Below are 26109 nucleotides of genomic sequence, written 5' to 3'. Positions count from 1 at the left end.
GGCCTGGTGGCCTTGAATTGCGGTCTGATTTGGCTTTCCAAATGTTATTCTTTTGAGCAGTGGAATTAACTTTTGTTTAATTTTCTTTCTCTCTTTTCTTTTGTTTCTTTTTCTTTCTTTCTTTCTTTTTTTTTTTTTGCTTAAATACCTCTGCATCCTCTAAGCTCATTTTCAACTTTCTATCTGAAAGTTATGATAGTGAAAAAAAAGTCATCTTTGTTTTTATTAAAGAAGTATAGATATATCTCAATGGATGGAGTTGAGAATTCTAAGTAGACAGTAGCTGCCTTATCTGTGCTTCTGAATGGAGTGATTATCAGTTTGCATTGTGACTTCCTAGCGTGGCTGATGTTGCTTGGTGTGTCTTCATTCTCAGGTAGTTGTACTGATCAGACTTTGTAAGAAATCGCTGTCTTTTGTGGAATTAATTAAGTTCTTGTCATCTGAAATAAATATGTTATGTTGATAACTTTAAATACTTTTTATCCATAAAAGAAAATGTAAAAATGCCTCCAAGCTAAATGATTTCTACATTTCAATTTTGCTATCACATTTTTGAGGTCTAATTGTCTGAGTATACCATTTCTTCATTAAGAACTGGGAACCAACTTCTGCTTCAGGGACTTTATTTTGGCGTGTTCTCCTTTCCTGCTTTTCTTTGGAATGTCTGCCTCCACCCTGAGAGCAGCTTCATAGAGGAAGCACTGAGCTAGCTACAGAGTGGTTCCTATATGTTGTCTTTCATAGGAAGATAAATACGGCAATTGTTTGGGAGACAAGTGTATATTTATGAAATATAAAATGAGCTCTTCTTTGATTTTGGTAGGATGAATTTGCCTGAATGATAATAAGATCTGACTCAGATCATGGTTTATTTCTCTGTAGGGTCTTATGGGTCCCCCCGGTCTACAAGGCCCCACTGGACCCCCTGGTGACCCTGGAGAGAGGGTAAGTGAATTGATTCTTTACAACAAAAGAATATAACATAGATTAAAATAATTACAATATTTTCTACAAGTTTAACACGTTATCCTTCTCACTGGAAGGGGGGAGAAGTCTGTGAACCCAATGTCTAACATTTTGGTTTAACTTCTCTAACTATAATTTAATTTTTTTTTTAATTTTTTTTTAAAGATTTTATTTATTTATTTGAGAGAGAGAGAATGAGAGACAGAGAGCATGAGAGGGAAGAGGGTCAGAGGGAGAAGCAGACCCCCTGCCGAGCAGGGAGCCCGATGCGGGACTTGATCCCAGGACTCCAGGATCATGACCTGAGCCGAAGGCAGTCGCTTAACCAACTGAGCCACCCAGGCACCCACTAACTATAATTTTAGAAGTGAGGATGAAGAATGTGCACTTATCTATGTTATAATTAATAAGAAAACTTTTATTTTCAACAAATTTCCGCGTTGAGATGAGCCTGCTACATTAGATTCAGTTCTTTAGTCTCAGTTGAGCCTGCTACATTAGATTCAGTTCTTTAGTCTCAGTTGAGACACGTTTTCCATGGATTCTGATGAGTATTTAGCTGGATTCTGATAGACTGAGTTAATAAGCTTGAATTCTAATTTGAAGAGCATGTCCTAGATTACATGGTAAAATAGACCATTTGTGTTAAGTCATTCCAAACTCTTCTTGTAAAATCTCTTTCCCTGTTTTTCCTCCATCCCTGAGTAGCCAATAACTTTATCCTTTATTAAAATCCTGTAAAACTAGTGCAATGAAAAACAACCCTTTCAGGGCACCTGGGTGGCTCAGTCGGTTAAGCCTCCAACTCTTGATCTCAGCTCAGGTCTTGATCTCAGGGTCATGAGTTCAAGCCTCACATTGGGCTCCATGCTGAGCATGGAGCCTACTTAAAAACAAAAACAAAATCCCTTTCTAGGTACTTACTAAAAGGAGATTAACCAAGGAAGGGAGAACAAATGCAAGTTAGTTAATGTAGACTAATGTTATTACATGTTATTCTAATATTTAGGTAACTAATAATAGACTAATAACATAGTCTATTTCTAATAAATTAGACTCTTTATTTATTAATTTTGATGATTTACTTTCCTAGGGTCCCCCAGGACGTCCTGGCTTACCAGGGGCTGATGGTCTACCTGGTCCTCCTGGTACCATGTTAATGCTACCGGTATGGGGTTTTTTAATTGTTATAAAGATGACTTAATATTTCATCATCTTATTGTTGAAAAATATTGCTGAACTGTATTACAGAGCAATTAACTAAAAACCATTTTATGAGGTAGAGATATTTGAAATCAAGTAGCCTTTAGAAATGACAGGAAATTATATTAAAACAAAAATTTGGTAAATCTCTGCATTAGAACTAAGATTTCATTATTTGATTTGACTTTGACAACAAAGCTTAGAGGTTGTTCTTAATATTTCCAATCATGTGCTTCATCTTGAGTCATATCATTAACATGCATTTCATGTGTTACTTAACATAATATTAATATGCTATTTATCACCATAGAGATAACAGTTGATACTTTTTAAAGAAGATATATCTATATTGTCATTATTCATTGCTCAAAAATTGTTTTACCATAAGAATGCTTTTTTTTAAAGTTGCCCTTGTTCTCTGGGATAAAACTTTGATTAATTTGTTTAAATGTAATAAAATTTCAAGTAATAATGAGGTAGAGTAAGAAATTGACTCATGCTGCATTTTGAGTTAAAATTTAAAAAGGATCTTTAGAATTTTAGAATTTTATGGAAAGATACTGGGAGGGTGAGTTTCCTGTTATAATTACTTAAGAAAACGTAAACAAAATGAATATATCTCAAGGATGATTTCCTCTGTATTCATACAGATTCCAAAAGTTTTGCTCAACAAAATAGCAATTGATCTAAAACCACCACTGAACTGAGTACATTTGGAATTTTTACAAATGTGTAAATAGAAATAGGTAGCATTTGTACAGGTGAAAAATATATGATGACTTATTCCAGATATTTCAGAGATTATGGAATTTAAAATTGGAAGACTCTCTTCTACAAAAGGTAAACATGGTCCAGAGAACATCCATTATGTGCAGGAGAATTAAAAAAAAAAATCTAAGTATCTTGATTCATATAAGTTACCTTGTACTTCTATAAAATCCCATCATTTTCAGTAAATAGTTTTTAATTAGTAATTAAAGCACCTATTTGACAAAGGCTAATTTTGAGCTTCTTTATGTTCTCTTTTCTTAGTTTCGTTATGGTAGCGATGGTTCCAAAGGACCAACCATCTCTGCTCAGGAAGCTCAGGCCCAGGCGATTCTTCAGCAGGCTCGGGTAAGAAAGAATGAACATGTATTCCCATAAACTGATTCGAAGTCAGGTTGTGTGTGTGTGTGCACATGTGTGTGTGTGGGCATGCACGCGTGTGTGTGTGTCTGCATCTGGAGGATGCTACTATTATAAGCAAAATACTTCTGGATAGTGCCTTGAATTTAGACAGAAAAAGTGCTGAGGTTATAATCTATTTTTTCAGTAGGGATATTTTCTTTTACTGAATATTAAAGTTAAATGACTGACCTTTGCAGTATTGCCATTTATAATTCTGGCAATAACACACAAACCGTAACACAAATTTTCTAATTTTTTTTCAAAGAGTACTGATGGATTTATACTTAGCACTCTCTATTTCTCACATACAGTTTCTGTCTGTTAAGACAGAAGTTGATGTTTAGAAAAAGTAAGAGAATAAGGTTTGAAATAATTTTTTTCCTCCTAATCTAATAAATTATTCAGGATATCCCAAATAATCCAGCAAATTAAGTTTTTGTAAGCATTCTCATATAAGAAAGAAACGTTCAAATATGTATTTAAGTTTTAATCATCATAATCTATAACGTTTTTACAAAATCCATTGTTTATAATCCTTCATCAGCTGAAAGTTTCCAGTATCTCTATAAGACCTATAATTGTATTTATTTTTTAAATTCACTGCAATTAAAAAGTCTAAAGAATGGACTAGGAAAGAGTTGAAAGTCATATAATACTTTTATTCATTGTATAGGATTTTTTTTTAAGGAAAAAGTAAAGGGCTTACATTTGGTATGGATATGGATTCACTTTCTAAGTGATACAAATCATTTCTGTGATAACTTTGGGTAAATTTATGAGTATATAAAATTTAACATTTATAAGTTTATCCTTATAAATTTATGAGGGTATAAAAAACATACGTGATGATTATAATTTACTCTTACATTCATTTATATATTTATTAAGTCTGTCAATCTGAAAAGATGCCATTATTTGGTTATGTCATGTATAAAGACAGAAAAATTTAAAAATTTGTTTACTATACCTTGGCATAACACTTACCTAAAAATGTTTAAAATAATTTGCTAATGATTCCTACAATTTATCTTATAAATTATATTACTTTCAACAAATTTAAGATAATTATTTGAGCTTAAATGTTTTATGAGGCCATTGAATTCCTCATTTTATAGTCCTTTTAACCTATTTGGAAATAGGTAGCAAGCATTATAATTCCAATTTTTCGGATATCTAATCTCAAGGATTAAGAAGTATATTGTCAAAAATCTCATGGTGAGTCAGTAGTGGAACTTTGGAGATCCTGTTTTCATCTCATGCACTTTTCTAATATGATTTACATATTGTTTCTATTACAGTATTATTGTTTGGTATCTATTTTGATAATCTAAATATTCATCTTTTGGAATCACTAATATTCAAAAATAGCTCACCATACTAATTTAACATCTATCAAATATTTACCCTTTGTATTCCACTTGTTCCAGCTTTTCAAATATGCTAATTTCACATTTCTAATATTCAGTATCAATAGTGCATGTAATCAATCTATCATGCCTATGATTATACAAAAAGAATGTATTTTTCTTGTAATGTCAAATTTGAGATTTGTTAAAAAGAAATGTATTAGCATATTTTCTGATCAATTTTGCTTGTTTTCTGACTTTAGGTGTCATAGTTTTTCCTAAAATATTGCTAGAAACTTTTTATTTAAAGCACCTCAAATTGTTCATCTCTAAAATGATTTTCAATGATAATTGTGCCAGAATGTTTAAGAGAAGTCTGTATGTTATTCTGAAGTATGCGTCAGAGTAGAAAAATTATAAAACATTAGATATCTTATACTAAAATTCATTTTCATTTTTATCATTGGATAAATCATAATAGTATATGGTACAAGATTGTATACAAGATACAACAGTTTAAAGAACATCTGATATTTATTTAGGTCATTTGTCATTCTAGAAACTTGCAATTCTTCAGTAATCAGGCACTCTTTCTAGCATGTAGCTATTATACCTGTGTTGATCATCTGTTACTTAAAGGTAGCTTGTGCAAATGAATATTGTAGTTTAATAGGCTTGTCCAGGAGAGCATCCCTGAGTTTGATCTCCTTTATTTTCTAGATTGCTCTGAGAGGTCCACCTGGCCCAATGGGTCTAACTGGAAGACCGGGTCCTGTGGTAGGTTACTCAATAAGATAATGTATGTTTAAATCCACATATTAGTGGTTCCTTGTGCAAGTTTGCCAAGCATTGTTCATATATCTAGCTGATGAAAATAGGATACATATACCTACTTATACTTGATTTTGTTTCCATTTTAAAAGCCTATTTCAATTCAGTCCTCAGTAAGTTTTGGCAAAAAAAGTTTCAATGAAGAATTTTCAAATCAAATAAATACAACGAAAAATATAATCGAGTCACATATCTATTAATTTTTCAAATTATAAATATAATTTATTTGTATAATATTCCAAATTATTAAAATTCAATTTGACATTAAATTATTGAGACTTGACTTTATGTTAAATTGAATTTTCATTAAGAAAGAAAAAATATTTAAGGCCAGTTAAATTATTCCATAATCTGGGAAGCAAGCAGGATACTTGGCTTAAACCTCAGTTTGCATTCAATATTCCACAAAGTGCTTCAGATATTAGAGAAATTAATTTGTCTTTTGGAGACTCTTGGAAAATGACAGTGTTTTATTTTTCCATGCAACCTTGCTAATAAGCTAATATTTTCCAAGTGGTTTTTAAAAAATATCTCAAATATTTTGAAACTTCTACCAAATGTTAAGCAGTGTAGTAATTCACAAAAAAACACAAAGATTCTCCTCAAGTCATATTTTTTCTTAAGAGAAAAGAAAAAAACATAGGAGTCCAACCTTGGTTCTGATTGATTTTATAATTAATTGAATAAATAATTTCCATTTTAAGTATTTGTTTTTCTATTAAAAAAGACATTCTTCCTGTTCTTTCATATGATTTTATATACTTTCAATATGTTTTATGGGAATAATGGTGTTTATAGAAATAATTACTGTGAACATTAAAATCTTACATTTTATTTACTTAGTAGACACAGCAAAACAATTTTATTCAAGTTTGAATCAAGTTAATAGTCTTCTAATTATTTAATCAATTTTACTGATCTTATTAATTAGGGTGATAAATAGTTTCTGCATGTATTTTATTCAAAGATTTGTTATGTAGTTTACATAAATTTATGGTTCTCTTAATTCAGTCTTAAAAATTTGTATAGGTTATATATTTTGAAGGTTATACACTCAGGTATACACTCAATGATATGGGCTCATGTAGAACATACACTGACAAAATAATAAGAAACATGGAAGAGTCTATGTTACTCAACAAAGGAAGAAACAGAGTTAATATTTAATTATTTGTTAGTGATAATTCAAATTCACATGACTGAGGAAAACCAGCAGTATGCTAATGCTTTATAAATCTGGGGGCAGAAGAATGATCTGTATATTTTATTAAAGATAACAGTTCCTGGGGCCCCGAACTTGAGATTCTGATGATAAAGATTCAAGGTTGGATGTAGCAAGCTATATTTTTAATGAGTGCACCAGGCTGAATCTTATGGTCAAGCATGTTTGGGAAATACCTCCATTGTCACTTAATTTAAAAATATCACTCCAGGATCTCTAAAACTACATTTTCCAAAGGAATTTTCCTTCATATCATCCTGACAAGCATAAGCCTTAGTGGGTCTGTAGAGGGTCAGGGCAGTGAATAGAAGAAGCAATGAAAGCATGTTCCATTAGCAGTTCCTGTTTTCACCAATCAATGAGGGTCAGTCATTCACAGCGTGTTGGCAAGGAGAAAAAATTGGCAACCACGTACACGTTCTCAATGTCATACAGTGGATACAAGATTAATTGATTTCACTACTTAAGTCTTTGTTATGGGAAGCTTTAGCTTCCTTAAATATTAAAAGTAAGTATTGAGATATCAAACATCATATTGCTTCTTTTCACCATTTTCTCTTCTATTATCCTTTGCTCCAAAACTTCAAATTATGATAGACTTTCAAATATCTGTTGATTCTAGAGTCTAAAACTATTTTATATAAAAGAAACAAAGTCTACATCAATATATTAAGATACAAACATAAACGTTCTTCCAATGAAAAATTCTTTATTCAGTTGTTTTCTCTGATTGCTTTCCTAGACAAATAGAGGCTTATAATATAAAACATACAGGAAACGTAGGAAATATTGTTATTTTTTCTATTCTGTTACTGTCAGTTATTGCATGATAATTTTTAGAGTAAGTGTTTGGACAGAGTAATTATAATTTGTTGAGTAGTAGGTAGTGCTTATATACAGTAAATGCAGTAAATTAATTAAAAACAAATTGACTGTCCTATAAATGTGTTCAATTCAGTGATTAATAATCTGATTTAATATAGAACCCCAGGTTTTCTCTTGAAAAAAATTTAGTTGCAAGAATTCTTAATTAGAAGCGTGAAGTCAATTATTGTTTAATTTTCAAGATTAGAATATTCGTGTTACTTGACTTTCCATATTTCTTAGGAGTCAGATTAATAGTTATTTTCCTTTAGAGCCACCAGGAGGCTCTAGAGAGCTTACATTTCCAGACTTAGCACAATTTTGATCTTTTTGTATGATTCAATGCACCATTATTTGAATATATATCGATTTAAATAAATCAGAAATTTCTTAAACACCCAATGTATACTTCTTCTGCATAAAGTAACTATCATCACCTTGTTCAATTTTAATGTCCTGAAGCTTTTTAGGGGAATGAACAGCCCAGTATTTATTTTTAAAACTCACATTTTTATGAAGTGATTTTATATTTTTTTCCAGTTAATGTGCCAGGTTTTTAATTGCACTTTTTGAATTATGTAAACATTTTTAAGAGGTTTTTGTCATAAGGACTTATTTTTGTGGGAAATAAACAAACCACTTTGGGAAAAGATGCTTTGACATTATTTCAGGACAATTACGATAGTTGTAGCATCTGTTCTTGACATTTTATTGCTATAGAATTCAGTGTCTGAGAAATTTCTGAGTGCAAAAGTATTAACAGTTTGCCAAGTCCTTGCTCTATAAATGGATTCAGTGTATACCTGATCCGGTAAAAGCGTGTTTTTCCTCCAGTACTACAAAACAGTATAATAATAAGTAGTGCCTTATGTATCATCGTAAGTACACACATTAAAGAAAATTTCAGTGTGGTTTCATGAAATTGGCTTCTGTGTAGCTATGTGTAAAATACAAACTTTTAAATATAGTTTATACACTGGAATACAATAAATCTGAGAAGAGATGTATTTCAAAGGGCTTGAAAATTTTATTGTATTAATTAATAAAATTATACTAATTTGATGAAATCTGTTTTGAATAGTGTTTGACTATTTCACGTGAAAATGGTAGGATAAAAGTAGTTAGGGAATTACTACTCAATTAAATGATTATATTCTTACTTTTTCTCTACAGGGGGGGCCTGGTTCATCTGGCGCCAAAGGTGAGAGTGGTGATCCAGGTCCTCAGGTAAAAAAAATAAAATAGTCTATCTCACTTATTTTATTTTATTTTTGACTTCATTTTAACTTGTAGGGTAATTGAAGTATCTGCCATCTGTTTTATGAGTAAAGAAATTAGTTATATTACTTTTAAGTTCACATCACCTCCTTTAATTGAAAAATCCCTAGTGGCCAGTTGGCTGCCAATAACTTGATTAATTTAAACAATATTAAAAGAAGATAATAAGCTAGGATGGAAAAGGCTTGATACTAAGAGGCCTTCAGAATATTAAATTAGCTTGAGATTGTACAGAGCAGAGCAGAACTACTATAATTGTACTTTTTAGTGGCCCTGCCTCAAACCCATGATATTTTCTGTGGAGAGTAAATCTAGCATATACTTTCAGAAATAATATTTAACATAACTTAAAAGATGCTAATTTCAAACCTTTTGTAGAACTGAGGAAATTATGAGAATTGAGAACATCTGAGCTGAAATTTTAAAAAAGACCTTAGATTATGTTTACATGGTACCAAATTAAAAGTATTCTTTTTCATTTAATGATAGTAAGTAAAAATAGTCAGTATAAGCACATTATGAAGTCTACTTATTCTAGAAAACAGAAAAACAAAACGTGACATTTAAAAAATACATTTATTTATTTATTTATTTATTTATTTATTTATTTATTTTAGAGAGAGAGGGAAGAGTGCGATTGGGGAGAGGGGCAGTGGGAGAGAGAAAGAGAGAATCCCAAGCAGACTCTGCACTGAGCACAGAGCTCCACATGGGCCTCTATCCCAGAACCTTGAGATCATGACCAGAGCTGAAATCAGGAGTCGGAAGTTTAACCAACTGAGTCACCCAAGCTTCCCTATAAATACATTTATTTTTAAATGAAAATACTTCGTGATATATTCAATAAATAGAAATTCAGATTGGGCTGGAGGAACTCTCAGTGACCATTCACTAAATTTTTTTTTCTTCTTTTAAAATTGGTTTTATTCCATAAGAGACTCTTAATCTCAGGAAACAAACTGAGGGTTGCTGGAGTGGAGGGGGTGGGAGGGATGGGGTGGCTGGGTGATGGACATTGGGGAGGGTATGTGCTGGGGTGAGTGCTGTGAATTGTGTAAGACTGATGAATCACAGACCTGTATCCCTGGAAAAAAGAATACATTATATGTCAGTAAAAAAAATAAAATAAAAATAAAATTGGTTTTATTTGGGGCACCTGGGTAGCTCAGTCAGTTAAGCAGCTGACTCTTGGTTTCACCTCAGGTCATGATCTCAGGGTCCTGAGATCCAACCCCGCATCTGGCTACACGCTCAACGGGGAGTCTGCTTGAGATTCTCTCTCACACTCTCCCTCTGCCTCTCCCCCATCTCTCTAAATAAAAATAAATAATCTTTAAAAAATAATAAAATAAAATTGGTTTTATTTTTAAAATATTACAAGGTGAAATTGAATTTTAACACCAATGTGTATTCTTTGTCATCACCACCATAATCATCAGGATAGAGAATGGTTCTATAACCCTAAGCAATTTCTTGGAGCCAACATTTTACAGTCACATCTTCCCCCCACCCCTAATACCTGACAATCACTGATCTGTTCTTTATTACTACAGTTTTATCTTTTCAAGAATACTGTACAAATGAAATCATGCATTATGTAACCTTTGAGACTAGTTTCTTCCATTCACCAAAATGCCTTTGAGATTCATCACAGCTGATGTGTGCATCAATAGTTCATTCCTTTTTGTTGCTGAGTAGTATTCTTTTGTATGGATGCACTATAGTTTATTTTGGAATTAGAAAAAAATCAAAGAAAATTGAGAAAGATAATTGGGTGATTCAGAATATGGCAGCCTTATTTTTCATGGTTGGTTAATATTACCATGGAAGGATGGAAAGCATTGCAACCTAACTGAGAACTGCATAAAAATACTGAAATGTCATTATATGAAAAATCTAGGGAGTTTAAACTTTTACAAAATTTATATTTTTTTCATCAAATTCACCCTTTACAAAATAGTTGAATCTGAAAACATTGTTTGCAGTAGTTGTCATGGGTTTTGTGGTTTTCCTTGACTCAAGTCCAAAGAAATACAATATCAGATGAAGAAGGATCATTTTCATTAAAAACTAAGATTCTAATTATTAGACAACTTTAATTTCATATTTCTATAATCAACATTGTACAGTGATGATAAAAATTATTTGCAATTTTAAATGTGTGTTATATTTGCTACCACACTCATTATATGCACACTGTTTAACTTCAAAAAGGATATAGTTAATTAAATATAAAGGCCTATTTGTTTATCTATTTGATAAGCATTTGATCTATTATTAGCTGTGTAATTTTATTTTAAAAAACATATGTATCAAGCCCCACCTAAGACATTGTTTGTTGACATAACATATTGTACTGCTTAAAGAATGAAAAATATTGAGGCTCTTTAACCTTTAATCTGACATGGCATGGTGCCAGGCAATAATTTTCATTTGGGATCACCAAATCATCCTCCAGCATTTTGTAGATGATGGAAAGAAACATGTACCAGCACTATGCTAAATTGTAGGCGTATAATGGAGAAAAGACCGACTTAGTCTAAAACCACAGGAGTTAACAATTTAATGGGAGATTCAACTATGAAAAAAGGCAATTATATTCCAGGTGATAAGTTGAATAAAAGAATGAATATGTGGAAGAGGATCTCCAAAAAATAAAAGAAAGGCTAAGGAAAAAGGGTTTGGAAAGAAAAGAGGAATGAGATGGATGGTTAAGAGTGTTTTCAGTCAAGAGAAATGTAAAACCCTAAGATTTTGAGAATAAAGTGAGTGAGGATTTTTTTTAAAGGTTAAAATATCATTTTGTATTCCTTTTGTTTAATTGTAATCAGATGTCTCTATAAACATAATAAAATAATGACTTTTTTTTTGCAAGAAGACTTTTAGAAAAATTGATTCTCTTATCTTCTGCTTTATTTGAGCTTTTACATGAGAAGTAATTTTCTTATGTTAAAACGATTGAGGTAAAGCTAAGAGGATATAAATTTCTAAAACCGTCTCTCCCAGTGTGATTCAGTTTATTGATTGCGAATTCCATAAAATGAATAAATTGCGATGTTTTGATATAGGGCCCTCGTGGTGTTCAAGGTCCGCCTGGTCCAACGGGAAAACCTGGAAAAAGGGTAGGACTGGTTTTCGTTGTGTATTTTGAGAGCATCTGAAATTATCAGTTACCTTGTTTCCTTTTACTCTGTGCCACGAGGAATCCTTTTTGCTTAGTCATGTTGTTGACATTTTCAGGGTCGTCCAGGTGCTGATGGAGGAAGAGGAATGCCAGGAGAACCTGGGGCGAAGGTCAGGAGCTCATACATTTGTATATTCAGATCTCGTATGTCAGTTAACCCCTGAAAATTTTATATTTTAAAATAGAGTTTCTTGATATGAACGAATATTTCACATTTACATTACAGTATAGAATTAGGGTGGGAATGTAATGATGATGATGATGATGACGATGATGATGATGATGATGATTTTACAGGGGGATCGGGGATTTGATGGACTTCCGGGTCTGCCAGGTGACAAAGGTCACAGGGTAAGATATACCATTCTGTCACTTTGCATACAGGGATAATACAAGAATATTATGAATTTTTTTAGAATCTGTAGACTTTAAGAAATCAAAAAAAGAAAATTAATTTAGATATTTGTGCATCCAGTAATTTAGTAAATTATTACATCTACTGCATACTTGAAGAAAGATAAATAGAATTATACATGCAATAACAATATAAGTTCTTTAATTATTTTTAAACATTAATCATGCAAATATAAATTTAGGCAGAATCTTTATGTGGAAAATATTGTATTCATAGAAAGACAAGTGTGGAAATTTAATTTTGCCTCTAATTTTTTGATAATCACCTTAATTTCCCTCTTACATTTTGTTTGTGGAAATATACTTGATAGAGTCCACTTTAGGCAGTCTGTCATTAATATAACAATATACTGGGCACTGTATTTTATTATTCTAAGTTAGATGGTGCCCATAGATAGAGATACCACAGGCTAGTTCTTGTGATAATATGAGCTTGCAGTCCGGTACAAGAGCTTATAATTTGCAAAAGCTAAACAAACCACCATGCTGAACAAGAATTCGGTGGATATTTTTAGTGGGAAATTAAGCAAAGAGGCAGTCTCTCAGACAAAGAAAAGCTTTGGACCTTCACATTTTTCTTCCCCAGAAGTTAGGAATGAAGATAAGACAAACTTTATGTAAATTGGAGAATATTAAAAGAAAAGAAAAACAGAAAAGAGAACACTGTGGATGTCTAGGAAGATATTTAGTATATATCTACCCCATGTCAAGAGAAATACACAATTTTGTTTTTTAAAAAATCCAAAATCTCTTTAGCTGTCTCTAGTTGTGCTGATTTATTATGAATCTTAGAAGCAGAAAAAATTTAAATTACATTAAAATCACTAAAGTGTATCTCTGTTTAAAACAATCTTCAGCAAAATAATTTTCTACATGATTTAGTTTGTAATAATTGTCTGAAAGTTATTTTAGGTTTTTTTTCAAACCTTTTCGTTTTTAAAATTGAAGGAACATTTTTTTCTAGCATACTAATATATAAAGTCAGTTAATATGAAATTATGATTTATCTCTGCAGCGTTCTGAGGAGGACAAAGAAAGTATACGTTTCCCTGCCAAATTATCTGTATATTCAGCAGGATAGCTGTAGGATAGATTTGTAAACATCTGCTTTATTTCATTTTCTAATCATATTTATATTTATTTAATAGGGTGAACGGGGTCCCCAAGGTCTTCCTGGTCCTCCTGGAGAAGATGGGATGAGGGTATATTAAACTTAATTTCTTTTAATAAATATCTGAAATTAAAACATAACAGAAAAAAGTCAGGTTGAATCGATGTATTTTCTAACTGTGTTACCCTCCCATTCATTTTGTCGATGACAGGGAGAAGATGGAGAAATAGGACCGAGGGGTCTTCCAGGTGAAGCTGTAAGCAACTTCTTTTCTTTTTAAATAATATTTTGTCTTGGAAGAACAGTGACTGGTGTTATACATATAAAGTCAATAATAAACTCAGGTGATTATAGCAGTCTTACCTAAGCTAACTAACCAGGTAATCGTTACGGGAAAGCATTTTAAAAGGAGGGCACATAGAGCTTTGTTATAGAGAAAGTCTTAGAAATGGAGAGGAAAGAAATTTGGAATAGAACATCTTTTCAGCCAAAAATCTTACCTAGTTTTGTTGCTGTTTCTTTGTTTTATCTTTTTTTTTAATATCATCAATAGCTCCAGAATCTATCTATATATTTAGGATAAATGGATCTTACAACCAGAAGAAACAGGTGCCTAGTATATATCAGATATAAGGATAAAATGTGCTAGATTATATTATGTGCTAGATTATATTACTTTTTTCCACCAAATTATACAAATGAGGAAACTGAATTGGGAAGGTTTACCCAAAACTAGTTAATCAAAACACCAGACTAGAGCCAGGCCTCTTAATTTCAGTCCTAGCTTGTCACATTATAGCGCCTTTGAGTTGACAGGCTCAAGGGAATAAGAGAGGCAGTAAATGACTACTCATTTTTCTAAAGAAGGTGGAGCACATGGAGGAAGGGAAAAAGAAGAGAAGAAATTGATTAAGTTTCAAGAATAACAATTTAAAAAAAATCTCTTAGGAAAATGATTTCTATTATCCGCATATATAGTTTATTTAAACACCTGTTTGTTTCCTTCCCTTTATGAATATTCTCTCAAGAAGGAATATAAAACAAGAAAATCAGGATTTTTTGATTCATATAATCTATCTGAATGAATAATAAGATTTAATAAGATTCAGGGTTGCCATTCAAGTCAGAAAATGACACAGAAGTGACAAAAAATATTAAGCTATTTCTTATTTTTAAAATTTCCCAAGTGACTCATATGTAGATTTATAGAACCAAAGATACAGAGTGTATATGCTAAAACTCCCTGTTATCCATTCTGACTTCTGGATCAGTATAAACATGAGATATTTGTGTTACATAAAAATGGTATTTTAAACACCATAGGCAGTGTGTTAATAGAAGATGTACAGATATTTTTACTGGGAACATTACATTCAAATTTTTTTGGAGGAGGAAGTATATTTTGAGGGCATTTCTAATGAGGACGTGCTTTTTTTTTTTTTTCCTTCTAGGGCCCACGAGGTCTGCTGGGACCAAGGGGGACTCCAGGACCTACTGGGCAGCCTGTATGTATTGCTGGAAATATTCCGAATTTTCTAGGGAAAGCTTGTTGTCAGATATTTTAAAGCTTAAGACCATGACAGCTTTCACTAGACAGCTAGGTATTTACTGCTTTGTTATATTCTAAGACCTAATGATCCTGCCTATCAGTTAAACTGATTATTCTCCCCCCATCCCCTTTCTTTCTTTTCTCTTCTTTTTAGTTTATCTACTTTATTGTTTCATGTCAAATTTCCAACACACAGTGGAAAATGCTGCTAGGTTGTCTCCAATGTGGACATAGATAAGAGAGTATAGACCTTGTCTTTTTCCTCATCTCTAAATCCTAAAATGATTTTTAGTTACCCCAGGCTAGTGGGTGTCATGCTATTAGGTTAATTTTTTTTTAATTTTCTGTTGTAGCATTTAAACTTACAAATATCCATATATATATTATATATGTAATTACTTATACAAAATATTTGCACATATGTAAATATGTATATAAATATTTTTTTTTCTTTATTGAAGGGTATTGCGGGTGTAGATGGCCCCCCAGGACCAAAAGGAAACATGGTATGTAGAAACCATCTGTAAAATAACTCATTTCTGCAATCTAGGTACTAACGAACCGCTTCTGTTGCTAAATCTAAAAAAAAAAAATTCTTAACAATATTTTGCTAAGTCCATTAGCTTCTGCTAGCATTAATATTTATGAGATTTTCCAGATTCTCCATAGGGAAAATTGATTTGGGGACTGTTTTTCAAATGAGAAGAAAAAAAAAAACATGTGAACTAACCCTATTAAAGACTCTCTATTTTTCTCTGGCAGGGTCCCCAAGGGGAGCCTGGACCTCCAGGGCAGCAAGGGAATCCAGGACCTCAGGTAAGTCCAAACCATTGCAGTTCCTTTGAGATAATGAGGTAAGAGGGTATCTTTTCATGAGAACATGGACAGCCTCAACATTTCCCTGTGTAGGGCTAGAAATGTTTGCAATGTGAAAGTAGGAAGATAATTCTTTTTTCTCTTTTTGAAAAATTTGAGCAAATTTGCAGAGGCCCCTTTTTTCCAAGAATAAAATGAATCATTCAGTGTTCATGGAATGCCGGCATGGATAGCCACACCTGCAGGAGGTTTCTGACTAGGATCGTATTACAGTCCCTCTGCCAGAAGAGTAGCCTGTGTAAAATGCCTCACAGTGTTCCAAAACTTTCTGGGAAGTGTGAGGAATGTATATAGATTCTCATGACTCATTTCATGTGAAACAGAAGGTTATTTTTCTATTTAAAAAAATGTATTCTTATGATGTGGTTCCTGACATATGAAATAAATTCTTTTAAAATAGGGTCTTCCTGGTCCACAAGGTCCAATTGGTCCTCCTGGTGAAAAAGTAAGTTACTCTGTGGTTTTGGTAATGCCTAGTCACCAATTTTGGGTTGTCAACCTTGGGCAGAAGCAAAGCCTGCCTTCTATTTTTGATAAGATGTCGAGATGGCTCAGCACATAAGGAATTAATCTGGAGTAAAACCTTGAAGAGTACTGTGTGAGAGGGGGAAGTCATTCATACATCTCTGAACTATAAATGATAAAATTCACATAGTTCCATATGGATAGCTTCCAAATGTGACCTTCTCAGCCATATTAATTTTAGAAATGCACAGGTATGAATGAGTGTTTTCTCTTCATTTTGGTTCTCCTTTTCTTTCTCATTATTTAAAAAAATGTCATTAGGTTTCCCTGCGACAAAGCGTTTCTAGCAAGATCTGATTAAGGGAAAATTGTGAAGTTATCATTCTCACCATTTTTCATGTATAAATGGCAAAGGACGTTCTTGTTAATAATAACTCAATGTCTGGATCAAAACAAGAATAAATCTTTAATTAAAGAGATGTCTTTCTCCCTGATTTCTTCTGCTGGATTCCTTAACTAATAGTTCCTGTCCCCTGTGGTTACAGCTCAGTGTTAGCTGGTTCCTTTTAATACCTTTCCCCCTTATTATCATTGATTTCTGTGAACATATTATTTTTTAAAAAATAAGCAGCTTTACTGGGTGTAATTTCACATCATAAAATTTCACTCATTTTAAGTGTACTGGTCAATGATTTTTAGTAAATTTACCGAATTGTGCCACAATCAAATTTTTTTAGAATATTTTTGCCACCCCAGAAAGAAACCTTATGTCAATTTGCACTCTCTATTCCACCCACCAACTTAGACAACCACTGCTGTGCTTTCTGTCTCTGTAGATTTGCCTTTTCTGGACATTTAATATGAATGAAACACATGAATGAATTTAAAATATGAACTTAATCATATAAATGAATATAAAATGTGGCCTTTGTGTCTGGCTTCTTTCATTTGGCATAAAGTTTTCGAGGTTTACTCATGTTGCAGCATACATCAACTCTTTTGCTCCTTTTCATTGTCAAATGCATTCCATTAATGGAATATACCACATTTTGTTTACTTATTTAGCAGCTGATGGACTTATGAGTTGTTTACTCTTTTGAGCTTTTATGAATAGTGCTGCTATGAATATTTGCATATAGGTCTTTGTGTGGAACTTATTTTGATTTCTTTTGGGTAGACACACAGAAGTGGAATTTCTGGGTTATATGGTAAATTTAATGCTTAACATTGGAAGAAGTTTCCAAACTGTTTTCCAAAGTAGTTGCACCATTATTTCATTCCTATCAGCAATGTATGAGGATTCTAGTTTCTCCAGATCTTCATGAATGTTTGCTTTCCTTCTTGATTATTGTCACTCTTCTTGGCGTGAAATGGTATCTCATTGTGGTATTAATTTGCATTCCCCTAATCACTAGTGATGTAGAGCATCTTTTCATGTGCTTATTGGCTATTTCTATATCTTCTTTGGTAAAATATCTATTCAAATATTTTGGTAATATTCTAATTGAGTTATTTATCTTATTATTATGTTATGAGAGTTAACATCAAATTTAAGTGGTCTTTAAGGTACTTTTTTGTGCATATTTTCTGTATGGTACAGAGATCTATTGGAAAGTGCCCTATGAATTAAAGATGTACCAAAAGTGATTTCAAATCTTTTTTTTTTTTTTAAAGATTTTATTTATTTATTTGAGACAGAGAGAATGAGATACAGAGAGCATGAGAGGGAGGAGGGTCAGAGGGAGAAGCAGACTCCCTGCCGAGCAGGGAGCCCGATGCGGGACTCGATCCCGGGACTCCAGGATCATGACCTGAGCCGAAGGCAGTCGCTTAACCAACTGAGCCACCCAGGCACCCCCAAAAGTGATTTCAAATCTTTACTTTAGACCAGAAATTTTAACTTGGGCATCTTTTACCATACTTTAGATTAGCTCATCATGAACATACTTTATTCATAATAAATTGTATTTGAGCATAAGTTATTAAATTTTCTACCATGAATTGGATTCTTAAGAGGAATTTGCTTTTAAGGTAAACTAGGATATCTGAATTCTGTTTGTCGAGCCAAAGGCAAAATATAGGAACTGGTTCACTGTACTTGTGGTAGGAAGAGAGCTGTCTTCAGCCCAAGCAGCTTGTTTTTCCAATCTGAATGTATCCAGCTTGTGGGTTCAAAGACAGTCTCTTTTCATCAAAAGAAGAAAGGAACTCAAGAACATGAGAGACGCATGTTCTATTTATACTGCATCTATGATATATATTTTTTTATTTTGCATCTATATGACTTTATTTTCTTTACGATACACTGTATTCTGTTCATTCTGGCTTAAGAACCTTATCTCCCGAAACTTGGTGAATGGTGTTTTCAGCTGGATCATGGTATAATCTAACAAATAAAATATAAATATTGTCATATATTTTAAATTCCCACTAACTTTTATATTTTTGTCTTAAGTTATTATAGCCTGTACTTTTATTATATTTGTGATAAAATATTTTATAAATGTTGTTAATTAACTAAATTAGATAAAACAACTATATTCTTTATCCTGACATTTTGATAACTTAAGTATCTTGAAAGTTTCCTGTGATTTGATTTATGATGTCATAATTTACATCACTCATATATTAATTGCTTTAGAGAAAACAAATAATATAACTTTCTGAGTTAAGAATGAAATAATAAGACACAAAATAAATATCAAAGGCAAGGGCTTTGAACATGAATACGGATCTGGGTTCACTTATACTGCAACTCTGTCACATACTAACATTGGTTAATTTACCCAAACTCTTTAGACAAGGATACTTCATGGAATTGTTTGAGACTTAAAATGGACTTTATATCAAAAAAAAGGACTGTGTATCTTATCTATCTATCTATCATCTGTCTATCATCTATCATCATCATCTACCTATCTATAAATTGCTTAACATAATGCATAGAAACACAATAAATTTTCATTATTTTATTAAAATCTAAAAAATATGACACATGAAAAAATGTTCAACATCACTCATCATTAGGGAAATACAAATCAAAACTACAGTGAGATATTACCTCACATCAGTCAGAATGGTTAACTTAATTTTTTTAAAAATCATTTTATAGCTCAAGATTTTTAATATTTCTAGTCCCTTAAATATAGCAACAACAAAAAATCCATGTAGTATTGCCCATAGATCATCGTCATAAAATATCACAACTGCTGGTAAGAGTAATTACTGGAATATTTCTGCATTTGTACTTTACATCTCTTTTTGAAGAAATGAGACCATTGTCTTGAAAGCAAAAGATAATTTATGTGACAGACAAAATACTATCATTAAAAATACAGTGTTTTACAATGGTCATGACATGTTAGATTACTTGACTGAAAATGACTTTGCAGAGTGGTAAATGGAAACATTTAAAACCTTTAAATGAGATGCAGTTAACCTCAGTTATAAAATATAAATTGTTCAATTTAAAGGTTATCCTCAATTTTTTTGTTGTTCTGTTGTGATTTAAGTTACATTTCTGGTAAACTCTAGATTATCAGTCTATATAAATATAACACTTCTCCTAAATACTCTCTGAGAATGGAAATGGATATTGTGTCCAATATCTAGGCTTGCTTATAGAGCTTTTCCCTTTCAATTGTTTCTAAATTCTGCCTAATTACTTGACCAGTAAGCAATAATTGTTTGGGCTCTGGAGACTTGATAAGTTCATTATTCTCAGCAGAATGCCAATTTGCCTATCAAGAAAAGTTTACTTCTTGTGGTAGCCATTCTTACTATGTTCCAACTGTAGTAATGGCATGTTAAAAGACATTTGAAACCATCCAGGATTCTAAGGGGAGGGGGGTGGGAGAATGGGTTCGCCTGGTGGTGGGTATTAAGGAGGGCACGTACTGCATGGAGCACTGGGTGTTATACGCAAACAATGAATCATGGAACACTACATCTAAAACTAATGATGTAATGTATGGGGATTAACATAAGAATAAAAAAAAAATTAGAGTAATGAGTAGAATAGTTATTAGTGTTAATAATTGCATATTAGGTTATGTCCTTTGACATCAAAATATTAGATATGTTTTTCTTTGTGTCCTATGAATCACTGTCACAATATATTTCTTAACACATTTTAATAATTGGTTATGTTCCATCAATGTTACCATATAATTATTTGAATTAGCACTTATTAATATCTTTGATGGAAATAAATCAACATATTCCTGACCTATATTGTCTTTCTTTTTATTCTCTAAGCTCTAGTTTATTGTGGTAGGCAAAAACTAAATTGCTAATTTAAAAGAAGATACATTTAGGACTACAAAGCAGACCAAAAACTAGCATGTTTTTGACATATGTAAAATTTGGTTTTCATTTAGCTCAATATAATGTTTTCTACATATATTTAAAAGTCATTTAAATGTTTATTGCTTATAGGTAAAAGCTAGAGACTTGTTAAGAATTTTATTAATAGTATATTCCTATGTAAAAGCCAGACTTTTCATTATTCTCATTTTTTAAAATAAAATGTTCTCTTTCTCTATTTGATTAGGGACCACAAGGAAAACCAGGCCTTGCAGGACTTCCTGGTGCTGATGGGCCTCCTGTAAGTAATAGTTACTTGTCATTAAAATTCTATATATGACCTTCAAGAATAGATTTTCCATGTATTTTAGAAGTGATTTTCTGAAAACAAATTAAACCAGTAATGAAACATTGATCCTTCTAAAAATACCATTTCATCATGTCACTTCCATATTGCAAAATCTTTAAGGATCATGCAGTGGTCCTTGGATAAACTCATTCTAGTACTCTGGTGCCAGAATCTCAAGATCTTCCTACTTCCTCATGAACCATCAGTTCCAGGCAAGCAGATCCACTCGCTTTTCTCTCAGCATTCTCAAAATGTCTTTATTGCTAAACCTTTCCTGTGGGCTTTTTTTTTTTTATAGGAAGCACTTTCCCATTCTCTCTCATTTTTCAAAGTACATGTTTCCTGAGGGTCCAGTAGTAATTTCTCACCATTTGTAAATTTCCTCAACCATCTTCCATGAATATTCCTCAAACTTCAGAGATTTCTACATTTTCTAGAAATATAGCAATGTTTATTGTACCCCAATGTATAATAATAAAAATGTGTAATGGGGCGCCTGGGTAGCTCAGTTGGTTAAGCGACTGCCTTCAGCTGAGGTCATGATCCTGGAGTCCCGGGATCGAGTCCCACGTCGGGCTCCCTGCTCGGCGGGGAGTCTGCTTCTCCCTCTGACCCTCCCCCCTCATGTGCTTTCTCTCTCTCATTCTCTCTCTCTCAAATAAATAAATAAAATCTTTAAAAAAAATTATAAAAATGTGTAATTACATAATATCTGTAGTTGTTATTTTTTTAAAAAAGATTTTATTTATTTACTTGAGAAAGAGATTGTGACAGAGATAGTGAGAAGAGAAGCATGAGCGGAGAGGAGAGGGAGAAGCAGGCTCCCCACTGAGCAGGGAGCCTGATGAGGGATGGTTCATGACCTGAACCAAAGGCAGACACTTAACCGACTGAACCACCCAGGTGCCCCTGCAGTTGTTATTTTTAAAAATTTGTTATTTATGTTTCTTTTATTTTCCTCAAACTACTTATATTTTTGAGCTAGGATCCAGAATTTTTACTCAGTGTAATTGTGGTGGAGTTACACATTTTTCTTTACTGACTCTCAATTATTTTATTATTAAAACTATTAGTATTTGTGATCTTGCTATATTTTCTTTTTTTTTAACAATTTCAAGTTCTTGCTATATTTTCAAATGTCCCATTCATATGCCTTAGCTGCCTTTTGAAGATGCATGTTTGATTATTTGATCAATATGCAAAATAGAAGTCATATTGAAATAAATATCTTGATGTAAGAACTAATTGATACTGGCATTGAATTGTTAATGGATATTCTGTATTATTTTATGTACTTGTCCCAAACTCTCTCAGATACATTATATAGTTGGTGAAACTTATATTCATAAAATATAAGCTTATTATGTTTCCTTCCAAATGCAATTTCTAATGTTATTTAAAGCCATATGCCCTGATGCAAAACGTTCAATATCTTTTGAAACAATAGATTTGAAAAAAAGGAACAATTTTGTAGTGTTATAAGCTACCATTAATATTACATTTTACCAGTATTATGTTTTTACTAAATATAGGGTCATCCTGGAAAAGAAGGCCAGTCTGGAGAAAAAGGTGCTCTGGTATGTTACAAAGTATCCATGTAAATGTCCTGTCACCTTATGTCTAAGAGAAAATGCCTTACTTTGGTCATCTTTATGATATATATTCTTCTGTGATCACTTAGGGTTGGAATACTGGAAAGTAAGTACCAGAAAATAGTTTGTATCTACCTTTAAACATGTCTTTACTTTCTAAAGACTTTTGCTGTCATTAAATATAAATCATGTCCTGTTAGTTATTTTTGTTTAGGGTGTAATAAACAGATGTGTCTTAGATAGATAAGTTTTAATTTTGTATTAGTAATTTTATAAACTAGACTGTATTCTTTATTTTTTAAATAAATATTCTCATGATCAGAGATAAATCCAGATTCTGCATATGTAGTATATGTGGAATAAATTACCACAAATGATAACAATGAAATTGGATAAGAATTACTAAATATCAATAAACTGTTTATGTCACCCCAATTTTATCTTTACTTATTACTCTCTGGTAATTTATAAAAAAGAGGAGATTTAATTGTAAGAGCAATGATTATCAAAATATCTAAATAAAATATTAAAATATTAAAATAAAATATTAAAATAAGAGCTTATTTATTGTTAATACTATTTTGGATTACAGGAGAAGTGGGTAGGATCATTTTGTTTAGAGTTGCTACTTTTAGACTCATTAAAATAGCATTAAAAGACAGCATTACTGTAGAAATTATATATTTTTAAAAATTGTTTCCTTTAGGTAAACTAATTAAATGAAACCTGCTGTGGAAAATATATAATTTTGGTCATCTTCTTGATGACGTGAATTCTACAAAAGTTATACCAGTTTTCTATTACAGATATTTGTCTATTGTAGACATTGAAGACACTAGATATTTTCAGGTTTAGAAAATTAGTTATTAATTATATAATTAATTCACTTTATTTTATATATAATGTTTATCTTATTTTGCATAAATATATGACAATAAATTTGGAGTAGGTAGGGCTAGTCACATGGTTTGTTCATCATATTTGACTTTAGAAACAAATGATAAACTCCCTAAGTAATCTCTACCAATAGTAGAAAAAATCCATCTTTTTGTAGATTATTTGGTAAAAAATAGTGTGGGAATGAGTAGCACTTTCAATGTATTCTATATTTAAATAGCAATGGGTCTTTTTTAGGGTCCACCTGGTCCACAGGGTCCTATTGGCTACCCTGGTCCCCGAGGAGTAAAGGTAAATGTGATTCTTTTTCACATCATTTAATTTCAGTGCAAAATATTATAATCATTTAATTCTTCTAATTTATTCCATAGGGAGCAGATGGTGTCAGAGGTCTCAAGGGATCTAAAGGTGAAAAGGTAAAATATAATTTATTTAGGTGATTTTAATTGCCATATATCTATTAGACCAAAAATTTAAATTTGTTCAACAGATATTTCATTTCCCAATATATATTAAATAATTACTTGATAGCAGACAATGCAAGCCTGATTTTGTATTTTGTATCCTGCAAATTTTTTTGAAGAAAGATTATACCTTGGGATGAGGACTAAATTATAGAAGAGAAGCAAAGATATGTCATAAACAGAATTAATCCTGTATCCCTTTTTTTCTTACACATGTTTACCTTTTATAAATCATGGAGTTGCCTTATGAATAAATTAGCTACAGGGTTTATACAATATCCAGCTGTATGCATAACAGAGGAATGTTTATTCCTTTCTGTCTTTACTAAAATCCCCAAAGTTCTTAAGCTGAAATGCAGTGCAAAATTTAGAAGTACCCTAAATCATTTGGAGGAAGAGGAAGTCTTTATACATTATACTGTATGCAAAGCAAAAGTATTAATGAGAAGGAAATAAAGATTAAAACTAGGCAGAGGTGGATGAAAGAATGTGGGATTTTTTTATAGAGCATTTGTAGTTTGTCTTTGGACAAAGAAACTGAAATTGAGATTTTTTTTTTTTACATAAATGCCTAATGTCAGTGTAGATGCCCCAAATCCTTTAGTGATTATGTTAAAATAAAATGACATTACTCACAGTCAGTATTATAAATGCTTACTACAATATTACATTTAAAGATTAGGGTTTAAAATAAAATGTTTGTAGTTTTGTTGAAAAATTATGGAATATAAATTTTGATTTTAAGGATAACTTTATTCCCATAGTCATAATGTTATAAAAGTGCGCACACACAACACACACACACACACACACAAAGCGCCTTGTGTGGATTTGATATCAATAAAGAGTGGATAACAAGAAGGGATGGACGTCTACCCATTATAATTTATTTTTCTGAAAAAGTAAAAAGTAACATATTGACACATTGTCAAGTTATGCAATTATATCCGGTTCTATTGTATGAAAAATGTCATTTGAAATGAACTCAGCTACTTTAATGAGAATCCCAATTCATTCTTATCATCACAGATGAACTTCAGGATATAATGTCTTCCTGAGTTGGTAGCTGAGCACAATGACTGATCAGACAGGGGTGAACTTGCAATTATTTGCAGATGGCCTGTGCAAAAAAATGTATATATATATATATACATGTATGCACACATATATGTATCATCTCTGGAATTTTTCTTGGTTTTTTTTTGGAAGATTTCATTTATTTATTTGAGAAAGAGACAGAGATAGTGAGAGAGAGCAGGAGTTGGGAGGAGAGGGAGAGGTAGAAGCAGGTTCCCCGCTGAGCAGGGAGCCCGATGTAGGACTCGATCCCAGGACCCTGGGATCATGACCTGAGCTGAAGGCAGACACTTAACTGACTGAGCCACCCAGGCGCCCCTGGAATTTTTCTTGTTAAAACATTTAAGTATCAATTCAAATTTGGCTCTGGAATAAGTGTCTTCCAAAGATTTTTAGGAAAGACAGTGTTTAAAGGAAAGGTGTTTAATTGGGATGGGAAAGTTGTGAACTTGCTGGAAAAAGGGGTAATGGCAAAATGACAGAGGTAAATAAAATTGTAGATGACAAGATACATGTGAAGAGAAACAACCAGGGGAAAAAATGTGTACTGCTTATATGTAGAAAAACAATTTGACATCATTGGTTGTTTTGAATGGTGTATGGTCTTAGAAGCAACAAGTAGACGTAGAGAAAAAGAACTAAATTTTAAACTGAGAGTTAAAGTTCTGAGTTCCATTATAGTTCTCATACTAACCAGCCTGGTAAACTGAGGCAGATTGTCTCATTTCTCTGAGACTTATTTTAAATATGTAAAATGAGGACATTGTTCTAAAAAATCACTCAGTTGTTTTTCAGCTATACCTTTTATTTTATCCTTTATTTTACTTACATCTGTTATTTTATCTAATCTAGGTTTAGAGAAAATTTATATAAAAGTTAATGGAAACTTTTTTCTAATGATAAGAGTTGTCCCTATTTTCAGACTCGGTGAAAAATCATTAAA

General features: G+C 32.1%; 1 protein-coding gene across 1 annotated transcript in view; it reads left to right on the top strand.

The window, feature by feature from the left end:
- COL11A1 (collagen type XI alpha 1 chain) overlaps nucleotides 1–26109 on the top strand; it is a 196795-nt gene that overhangs the window by 70763 nt on the left and 99923 nt on the right. The window contains exons 10-27 of the mRNA XM_081817102.1: nucleotides 886–948; nucleotides 2063–2137; nucleotides 3205–3288; nucleotides 5409–5465; nucleotides 8779–8832; nucleotides 11952–12005; nucleotides 12124–12177; nucleotides 12365–12418; nucleotides 13630–13683; nucleotides 13804–13848; nucleotides 15044–15097; nucleotides 15603–15647; nucleotides 15904–15957; nucleotides 16418–16462; nucleotides 21035–21088; nucleotides 22669–22713; nucleotides 23863–23916; nucleotides 23997–24041. Coding sequence (XP_081673228.1) covers nucleotides 886–948; nucleotides 2063–2137; nucleotides 3205–3288; nucleotides 5409–5465; nucleotides 8779–8832; nucleotides 11952–12005; nucleotides 12124–12177; nucleotides 12365–12418; nucleotides 13630–13683; nucleotides 13804–13848; nucleotides 15044–15097; nucleotides 15603–15647; nucleotides 15904–15957; nucleotides 16418–16462; nucleotides 21035–21088; nucleotides 22669–22713; nucleotides 23863–23916; nucleotides 23997–24041 — 990 coding nt within the window. The remainder of the gene's footprint in view (nucleotides 1–885; nucleotides 949–2062; nucleotides 2138–3204; nucleotides 3289–5408; nucleotides 5466–8778; nucleotides 8833–11951; nucleotides 12006–12123; nucleotides 12178–12364; nucleotides 12419–13629; nucleotides 13684–13803; nucleotides 13849–15043; nucleotides 15098–15602; nucleotides 15648–15903; nucleotides 15958–16417; nucleotides 16463–21034; nucleotides 21089–22668; nucleotides 22714–23862; nucleotides 23917–23996; nucleotides 24042–26109) is intronic.

The sequence above is a fragment of the Leptonychotes weddellii genome, chromosome 4 (assembly GCF_054177405.1).
Source record: "Leptonychotes weddellii isolate Sample4059 chromosome 4, ASM5417740v2, whole genome shotgun sequence".
NCBI lineage: Eukaryota > Metazoa > Chordata > Mammalia > Carnivora > Phocidae > Leptonychotes > Leptonychotes weddellii.
The sequence above is the reverse complement of the archived record's forward strand: the minus strand, read 5'-3'. Positions and strand labels throughout refer to the sequence as shown.